General features: G+C 36.2%; 1 protein-coding gene across 1 annotated transcript; it reads left to right on the forward strand.

The window, feature by feature from the left end:
• Positions 1 to 3,652: 3,652 nt before the first annotated feature.
• LOC126457764 (profilin) lies at positions 3,653 to 9,468 on the forward strand. The gene is made up of 4 exons (XM_050094328.1): positions 3,653 to 3,859; positions 7,763 to 7,934; positions 8,084 to 8,183; positions 8,263 to 9,468. Exons 1-3 carry the CDS (start codon positions 3,749 to 3,751, stop codon positions 8,179 to 8,181), a joined length of 381 nt encoding a protein of 126 aa, XP_049950285.1. The 5' UTR covers positions 3,653 to 3,748; the 3' UTR covers positions 8,182 to 8,183; positions 8,263 to 9,468.
• Positions 9,469 to 9,695: the final 227 nt, after the last annotated feature.

Consider the following 9,695-nt stretch of genomic DNA (forward strand, 5'->3'; position numbering starts at 1 on the left):
CGGCTCCTCTGCTTCTAAATAACACCCATTATCACTGATACACTACCTCACTTAAATCACCCTTGCTGCTATCCACACACTTATTTACTTTAGTAAAGCACACATTCACTTCACCTAGCAGATGTAATGTTAGTACTCTGCACATCAGCTTAATTTGCACTACCACCTGTGGTAGTGACACTGTGGCAGCAATTTCCCCCGGGCATGTGCTGACAACAGTGAGTGCAGCGGCACGGGTGCAACTTAACTATACCATCCTCTATAATGTTTATGATAGTGAAGGCAGTAAATGTTGAGAGCAAGAGTACAAAGAATGATTTCTATGTATCCCTTGGAAGATTTTAGTTGGAGTATGCTGCAGTGTTACAGATACCCCCAAAGGTAATTTGTAACATTTGTTTAATGTCAATGTTAATTGGTTGTTTATACATATCATACAGATGGGTCAGGGTTTACACAATTAATTTTTACCTTTATTAGTTAATAAGTGAGTATCAGTTCAACACAAAGTAAATAATAATACAGAGACAGAAATGTAAATTGTTACCCTATGAAGTATCAGTCCATAATTTATCAAATTTTGTGAAGATGTTCATAGTGCAAAAGCTATTACACTTTCATTTCATTTTGCACTGATGACCACCATCGACAGGAGTAGGAAATGTGAAAGTCATAGGGATGGATACCTTCTTTTTCTGTAAATCATCTTGGAGAGTTTCTTGCCACACCTGAAACAAATGCCGTCTTGGTTAATGAATTTTGCTGGTATGGAAGTATACATCTCCCTGTCACATTACAGACATGCTCTATGAGTGATGAATCAGGGGACCAAGCATGCTAGTCCATGGTCTGTTCGTTTCTTGCATCCAGCTGGAATATGCAATTCGGTACCATGATCATGATAACAGAGTTTACCTTTCTTGCTAAATATTAGTGAGCCCTTTCAACAATACAGAATCAGCTTTGTTGTTGTATCTCACAGCTCCCTACACCAAGATTCCACTAGCTGGAGAGCTACGGCCCTAGAGACTTGCTATTTTTCGCGAATTGTCACCAGGTAGTCTACAGATACATTCACACTGATCTGACCATCCCAAACAGAAGTGAAACTCATCGCTGATCACAAGTGGATGTCAATCAATTTCCCATCTCACTCTGGCTCTACATCACAGAAGTCTACGTTTTCTGTGGTACAATATCAGTCATAAACGATTCATGGCAATTCAAGATCTCAACTTGGATTCCAGTAACCTGATGGTTCAGGATGCCACTGTCTGTAACATCTGTCTTGATTTCAGCTGTTTATTTATTTGTTTGTCATTCATCTATTAATCAGAAACTGTTGAACAATCCTATGATCACCTTGTGGAGCAGTCCTGATAGAACCCGTGCCTCCTTTTCTTGCCACACTGCTGTCCTGAGTCCATCTCATCACCTCTCATTCTGCAGCCATTGCACTACAGCTGATTGTACAATCTGTTGATATGGTGCTCCCATGCACATCATGTCAATCATCTGATCTTTTCCAAAGCCTGAAAGATGATAAAAGATGTCCTCTGAGCATGTTGTGTTGCCATCTCCACTAGACAAATTTCTGCCTTGTTGAAAACGTGCAATTGCCACCATGTACCCATACAATTTGTAATCTACAGCAACGGAGGCTTCCTGTACTGTAAAGACGCTCACATAAGGTTGAAATCTGAATCAAAGAATCACTTTGGCAGCATTCAGTCAAGGTGTTCCAGAATGTATCAGTGTGTAAGTATAATATAAAGTGAGATACACATTACATAATACAATTAACAGTATTACATAAATCTGATTTACTTATGATGATGTTACAAAAATTTGGACACAGAGTAAAAGCATTGGTCAAGCAAGAGCTGTTTCAGTTTCACTTTAAATGTATTTAATGTTGGTATGCATTCTCAATAAGAAGGCACATGAATATATAATTCCACTATGACATACACTCCTTTTGAATAAATTTGTGCTTTCTGTGTTTACATGCTTGTTAACCTTTTGTCTAGTTTCATAAGTGTAGAAATGATAGTTATGTTTGAAGATACGCACAAGCAAGGTAGACGCAGTATTTTTAGTTGTTAAATACTAGTTCACAGGATTCCCTGTATTTAGCTTGCTCTATCATTCTGATGTTTGTTTTCTGTATTCTAAATGTCTTTTGTATTTTATCCTTCTTGAAACAGGCTACTAACTGATGGGATACATAAGGCAAGGAACAACATCATTAGCAGAGGAGTGAAGGTGGGGAACAACTGATCAGAGGATACTCATCTTCATCCATGTTACAGAAACCTTTACTAAATTAAAATATCTGGTGGTACAGTGGCAAAGAGCCAAGATTATGGTAAATAAGGTAACTGTAAATTTAGTTTCGCCTATCACTTTGTGAATTACTGCATAACAATAGTAGTGATGTAGGGTACTTATCTGACGTTGAAATTGTGAGAGCCACCACATTTGTGAACAAAGTATAAATTATCTAACAAGCAAGGTGTTTTTTGTCTTTGTTTTGGACTTGAATAGTTATTTTCTGTTCTTACTGTACCTAGGACAAGAAGCTAGATTTTACAGAATTGCCCTAATGTGGTTTCATCTCTTGATTGTTTCCTGTCTTCTGGCTTGTGTTGTATTTCTCGAATGTCGGCACATATATTATCATGGCAAATACATTTTCTTTAGATACGAAATATGGCTGAAACGTTGAATGAGGTGTACGGCACACATTTTGTGTGAGTTTGATAAATACCAGATAAGATGGCAAATTATTTGGTTTATATTATCACTGGACATATGCCAACAGGACAAATTGGTATCTTAATCGGTAACATCTGAAATCATATCAAGCCCTGGGAGGGTTCGCGGAGGATTGCCGTTTTCAGAAAATTTGATACTGCTCACTGATTCGAAAAATTAATGAGATTATCTTTCGCAGTAAATGGGAACAATTGGCCGTTCCTGTGCTGAAATGTATGTCTTTGAAGATAGGCCAGATGTTTAGTCGGGTCGGGACAAGTAAAGAGAACCGGTTCTGTCAAACTTTGTTCAAACAAAAGGATAACTGTATCGAAATATAGTCACACGCAGCAGCATTACACCATATTTCCAATATCTCTTTTTCCATTATTTTATTTTATGCTCCTATTACACTTGTGATACGTCGAATAGTATTTAATACTGCGATTTCTGCGTATAGGCCCCTACACTAGGAGTTTCAGAATTCCTATCCACGAGTTCACACTTGGTTCGCCACTATTTTGAAGTAAAGATAGTACAAACAGCTATGAGTTCTCTTTTAAGTTTAAACTGTTCATATAACATATTATTTATGTCTAGAGAGCATTTCAGTTTGAAATTGTACAGCTACCTCAATTCATCTGTCCCGCTCTCTCTGAGAGCCATCTGCCGAGTTCTCCACGTATTAACTGTGGCGGCATACCGGATGTTCACATAAATTAGTCCTAAAACAAAATTATTCACGTAGGTCCAGTGGTTACTTTTAACAAAATAAATTGCAAAATTCATAAATTTCTTTACATTACTCTTCTCAGAATAAGTTTTATTACGCTGAAAATGTATGAGTGTGCAGATGATTCATACCGCGGAAGGATACATGCTTTAAGAATACGTGGGCTCGGTAGTTCTTTCAGACAGAGGTAGTGATCGGGTGTAGTTAGTGTGGTTGAGTTTGTGCGTGTTCAAGGGTTTGAGTAAATTTGTGTGCACCATGAGCTGGCAGGATTATGTAGACAAGCAGTTGCTGGCTTCTAAATGTGTTACTAAAGCAGCAATTGCTGGACATGACGGAAATGTTTGGGCGAAATCGGAAGGATTTGAAGTAAGTATAGTATCACACTGAGCGAGCTCGCTCAGAGCATATTGATATGAACGTTTATGTGAAAGCCTTTTATTTTCGTCTGTGAAACTTCAAAATTACTTAAATAGGTGTTACTGAGTTAATACAATAACATAACCTATAACATGGTTAAGACTAAAAGAGTTAACAGGATCCGACATGGCTCATAAAAGCAAATGCCTTTACTGTGGTTATTACCAAGATTTCAGTGTTTCTGTTTGTCATTTTTGCAACATAATTGCGTGATACCAACAGTGTTTAAAGTGAATTAAAATTTTACCGGTTTTATGAACAAGACATTAGGCTGTTCAGATGTCAAAATGGCGGCACGTAGAATTAACCGACATGTGCACGGATTTTGATTTTAATTGCTTCTGACCGCTGTGAATATTTAACAAGCTTCCCCGATGTTTTGGTATATTCTTCGAAAATATTACCTGAACGAATTACTTATAAAAATGACAGGTAGAGTGAAATTGCCTAAAGTGTGTGGGACCTTCGTCAGCAGATTTACAATGTTTTCTCCCGTATCGTTGCAGTTTCATTTAGGCAAGTATTCCGCAGTGCCTTACCATTTGCGTCATAAGTTACCTTTGGAGAATGCTCACTTAATCGTTTATCATATTTGATATTTTCCTTGCCGGCTTTGTGTAAAGCCCTTCATCCATCTGAGCAATCGGTAAAATCGTATTTATGAAAAGTTGGCAACCGGTTATTGTAACTGTGAGAATGTATCCTAAACGACCTTTCTGTGTGATTCAAGATCGTCAAGGTAAGCGCCGTCTCAGACAATGTTTATTAGAAACTGCGAAAGCATTTTAAGTCAATCACAAGTAGAAAATTGAAGATGGCTTGATAGTACCCAAAGTAAACCTATAACATTCCAGTGTGACAAATTCCTCGTTTGGTCGAAGACCTCGATTCTGGTGTTACGTGTAGTATATGCTTGGTGGAAGACATGCAAGCAACTTGGTACATTCGATATATTTAGTTTGATTTAGATGTTTCTTAATTAAACCTGTAAAGTTTTTCTGTAGCCTGCTGTATAGGAAGGTCATGAAAGATGTTTGGATCGTAATAATAAGATTGCGAAAATAGTAACCATTGCCATAGGGCATAGAAAAGTACAGTATCATTGCACTGAAGCATACTTCGTGGTGCTGTTACGGAGCATTTATTAGTGTTCTTGGAGACTGCCTGTAGATATTGGTGTAATATTTTAAAACAAAATCACAACTAGGTATTTTTCTGCATCATTGTTCTGCAAGATCAATGTCTCAATCTGGTTTACTCAATTATACCTCATCGTGAGTTGGCTAGGAGAGCTGCAATTAGTTGTCTAAGATAGTGATGAATGGTTGCAGCTTTGCAACTAATTTAAGGCATATTGAAATCTTCTGACATAAATGTAACCTTTCTTCTGTAATCACATTGAGCAAACCAAAAATGTACATAAAACACTGCTAAATAGTTTAACATAGAAAACACAATTCTAAGGTAATAGTAGGTATGTATTGTTCTTGCTGTCAAAAGCAGTAATTTATGGATTAGCACCACTAGAGGTTTGGCAGCTAGTACTTGCACCAGAAATTCCCTGCATTACATCCTGTATTGAGCAAACCAAAAATGTACATAAAACACTGCTAAATAGTTTAACATAGAAAACACAATTCTAAGGTAATAGTAGGTATGTATTGTTCTTGCTGTCAAAAGCAGTAATTTATGGATTAGCACCACTAGAGGTTTGGCAGCTAGTACTTGCACCAGAAATTCCCTGCATTACATCCTGTATTGAGCAAACCAAAAATGTACATAAAACACTGCTAAATAGTTTAACATAGAAAACACAATTCTAAGGTAATAGTAGGTATGTATTGTTCTTGCTGTCAAAAGCAGTAATTTATGGATTAGCACCACTAGAGGTTTGGCAGCTAGTACTTGCACCAGAAATTCCCTGCATTACATCCTGTTTGGATCAGTCTAACTTCCTCAATTTGGTTTGGTGTTAAAAAGTATTGAGACACTGTTATACTGATGTGACATTACAGCATTTAATGTTAATAGTTGTTTTTGATACAGGTTTTGCAGCTGAGATGGCTGATTTATGGAATATAAATCTTTTGAGTATGACAGTAAGCCACCGAGATGGTAATTAGGACTCATAATATAGTTCAAATTTACATATTCTCAGACAGCAATCCATTTAGTTTTTTAGTTATCACATAGTAAAGATGCTGTGAATACATTGTGGTGGTATATTAGAGAGCCAGCATTACACTGTAGTGCATGAAATACTGAGGTTGGGATTACTCGACCTAAGGAGACTGCTTCATAGTAAGAACCTCGTTGCTGGCTACTTCCTGAATATTTCTGTATTTCTACTGATGGCTCCAAAACCCCAGAATTGTTGCATGGCATCAGGCTGACAGTCACAATAAGTAAATAAATACACATTATTTCTTCCATTTTAGACAATATTGTTGTGAGAATAGTTTGAAAAACAAGAAGTATGCTTACAATTCCTAATTTGTTTAATTCAAATTAAGAATGTCTGCAGCACAAGATAAGCTCACAGTTAACTTGTTAATCTGTGCATATTTGCATTAAAGATATTTCATAGACCAACTTATTCTCCTAAGTTTGGAATGAAATTGGTCTAAGATATAAAATATGTTTGATTTTTTAATTAAGAATTTTGTAAAAATTTTCTTACACATGTTTTGCCAGTAAGTGGAAGGGAGGGTAAATGGTGAGGAGATACCATCATGTGTACTTCTATTCTGTGTTTGTAAACTTTGTTTAAAGTGGACATTTGAAGTGTGAAGGAATTGCTGTCATACATTGATAATACAACATATTTCTGAGCAACTGATATTAGTAAATTTCGTGTGATTGGCAGTGTGACATAGTTTGAGAAGATATGTTTTTAGTCTGGTATGTTTTTTCAGTTGCAGTGGCTTTTCTGTGATGGTTTTTGTTAAATAATAGAATTTCATGGTTTTTCTAAAACCTTTTGGTCATTATTAGAGGTAGTAAGAGTTTTTGTACTGAAATTTGGGAGAGTATCAAAGCAACACTTACTGCATAGTTTGGTACAGCACATCCCTGTTTTTTGCCTCTTTTAAAATTTTAATGCCACAGTGATTCAGTGTGATGCTTGTTAGCTCAATGGAGAGGAGATAAGGCAGCACACTATTGGCTGCTACAATTTGTTTACTAGAAAAGACAAGTAATGCTTATCAGACTTTCCATCCACAGCAAAATTAGTGATCTGAAAGTCCCAACACAAAAGCTAAATTTAGTAAGTATATAGGTTTTCGTGTTCTGAAGAATGTGATACAATCAAAGTAAATAAGTGATACGGTCTGTTACACGTGGAAGTGTCCTAGATAGTGTCCCAACTTAGTATGTGGTGCTGTCACATTTAAACTTGTCAAATTTTGCTATTTATACCCAAATTCATTTTTAAACAAATTTGTAACCGGACTAAAATCTTCAGTGGAGGTTAAGAGTATAGTAAGCCCAGAGATTTTCTGGGTGGTTACAATTACTTTAAACCATAAGAATGATTCCTGAAAATTTTTTGGAATAGCAGCACAGTGGCAACAGTTGTGATATTGTTTTGTATGGAGGTAACAAGATGATGATCCTGCCACTCAATGTCACAAAGATTTCATGAATAAAATTTGCTGACAGACCCTGCAATTCCAAATACAAATGGAATTTTGCTTTGTAGCTATGTCAGTAAGTCCTAGTGTTCTTGCTAGGACAGGCCTTTATTAAGGCTATATGTAATGTACAGAGTTCATCGATGAAGACCTTAATGTTAAATTGAGTTCATTGTTACTTTGGGACTAATTTGATTTTGAACTTATTTCTTATCAGGTATCGAAAGAAGAAATTGCAAAGTTGGTGCAAGGTTTTGAGAAACAAGATATCTTGACGTCTTCTGGTGTCACGTTGGCTGGCAACAGATATATTTACCTGTCTGGAACTGATAGAGTTATTAGGGCAAAACTTGGAAAGGTTGGTGTGCATTGCATGAAGACACAGCAAGGTGAGTTAAAAGTGAATTTCGACATACTTGTTAAAGTGTGTTGCTTTATTTGTTAATACTATTAGTTATATTGGTTATAAAATGTTCAGAAATGTCTGAAATATCCTTGGTGGTGAAATACATTATTTTAATTTTGTTTTCCATTACAGCTGTTGTAGTTTCACTATATGAGGATCCCATCCAACCACAACAGGCAGCCTCTGTTGTGGAAAAATTAGGGGATTACTTAGTGTCCTGTGGATACTAGAGGTAAGAAGCTTTGTAGTGTATTATTATTAGCATTAGCCTATTCTAAGTTGACAAATTCTAACCCTTCTTTCTCTTCCAGGTATAATAGACTGTTCTCATGTGGTGATATGAAGAAGCAGCAGCAGCAACAACAGAGATGGTCGTTTTTTTCTATACAGCGAACTGTAATGTGCATCATGGTTCTGGCTAATAATTCAGTTTGAGTTTAAACTCATATGGTGAAAATCTTGAACTGCATTTTTCTTTTCTCAGTACCTTGTGTCCGGATGTTTGTGGCAAGTATTGCTTCAGTTTGTGAATGAGGCATTGAGCATATCATGGGCTCTTGGAAGTGGACAAATTGTTGGCAACGTTCTCCAAAGTACACTTTGGCTAGTAATCCAAGGTGTACCTCGAAGTTCGCCTGGAATGAAAATTGAAGAATTGTAGCTGATACTAGTATGACCATTGCATTTGATACTGAGTCATTAGGATTTTTATAATCTCTAGTCCTGCTCTTTCTACCCCATATCTTTCCCTTTGCCGTGTGAAATTTTGTTGAAAATTAATTTATTGGCGAAGTCTTCAATGCTTTAGAACCCAGTGTACTCATTCCTTGTCTATATGTATCACAACCAATAAAGTCAGAAGCTTGAATGACAAATATTGGTGGAGCTCAGGAGGGCTAGCGCAGTGTGCGTAGTGTCTCCTGCCTGCACTGTGATTGTGGTGTAATTTTAAGATGGTTTGCAGACTATAAATATAATGGATAAAAGCTCGTTTTAGTGCTATGTTGCTGAAAGGATTTGTGGTGGCTTTGATTTTTACTACGGTCTAATTTAAACAATAATTAGCTTTGTAAAAGAATTGAATATGGAATTTGAGAAATTTACCAAAATCAAATTTGTATAAAAGTATGGCATAGTCAGTTGAATGACTTTTACTGCAACTTTGTGTTGAAGTAAAAGTTATTCAGCTAATGTGAAAACTGGGGGAATATGAATTTTACAGTAATCTTTTTTATGTAAAGCGTTAGTGTAGCAAAGTTTATATATCTTGTTTCCTATAATTTAAAGAGATATTTTTGTCCGTAAAATGGAATTATCTTGGCCCCGGCCTTTTGTGCTCTACTTCAGGGGGCGAGAGCAATTGTGTGCCAATTGTATACCAACTTCAGGTTAGTCTCCTGCTGGGTTTATACATTTTGTACTGATTTTAATGACCACTGTATTCCAGTATTTTTCGTTATTCTTATGAATTGTACTGTTCCCCTTCAGGGCCCCCAATAAAAATTAATCAAAAAGTGTGTTGTATTTATTTCATTTAAGTCAAGACCTAGATTTTTCTTGTTAAACCTCTTCCAAATTTAGTATTGTTCTCAGTAGTTCAGGGTATACTTCTTGCATTTCTTTATTTTTACTTACATATTTGTGCAATATGAACTCAATTGTTTATGCATTAAACATGATTCTGAAATAAATTTTTCTGCTCTTGTAAGAGAAGCCATGTCTGTTTTGTTAGCTGTTTTTTTTT

Source organism: Schistocerca serialis, chromosome 2 (genome assembly GCF_023864345.2).
Source record: "Schistocerca serialis cubense isolate TAMUIC-IGC-003099 chromosome 2, iqSchSeri2.2, whole genome shotgun sequence".
In the NCBI taxonomy this organism is placed as follows: Eukaryota; Metazoa; Arthropoda; class Insecta; order Orthoptera; family Acrididae; genus Schistocerca; species Schistocerca serialis.

Bases quoted from the DNA above. Each gene is read 5' to 3' on its own strand.
- LOC126457764 (XM_050094328.1), top strand. From the start codon at position 3,749: ATGAGCTGGCAGGATTATGTAGACAAGCAGTTGCTGGCTTCTAAATGT. The intron at 3,860-7,762 runs GTAAGTATAGTA...ATTTCTTATCAG, and splicing joins CGAAATCGGAAGGATTTGAA to GTATCGAAAGAAGAAATTGC. The intron at 7,935-8,083 runs GTGAGTTAAAAG...TTTCCATTACAG, and splicing joins TTGCATGAAGACACAGCAAG to CTGTTGTAGTTTCACTATAT.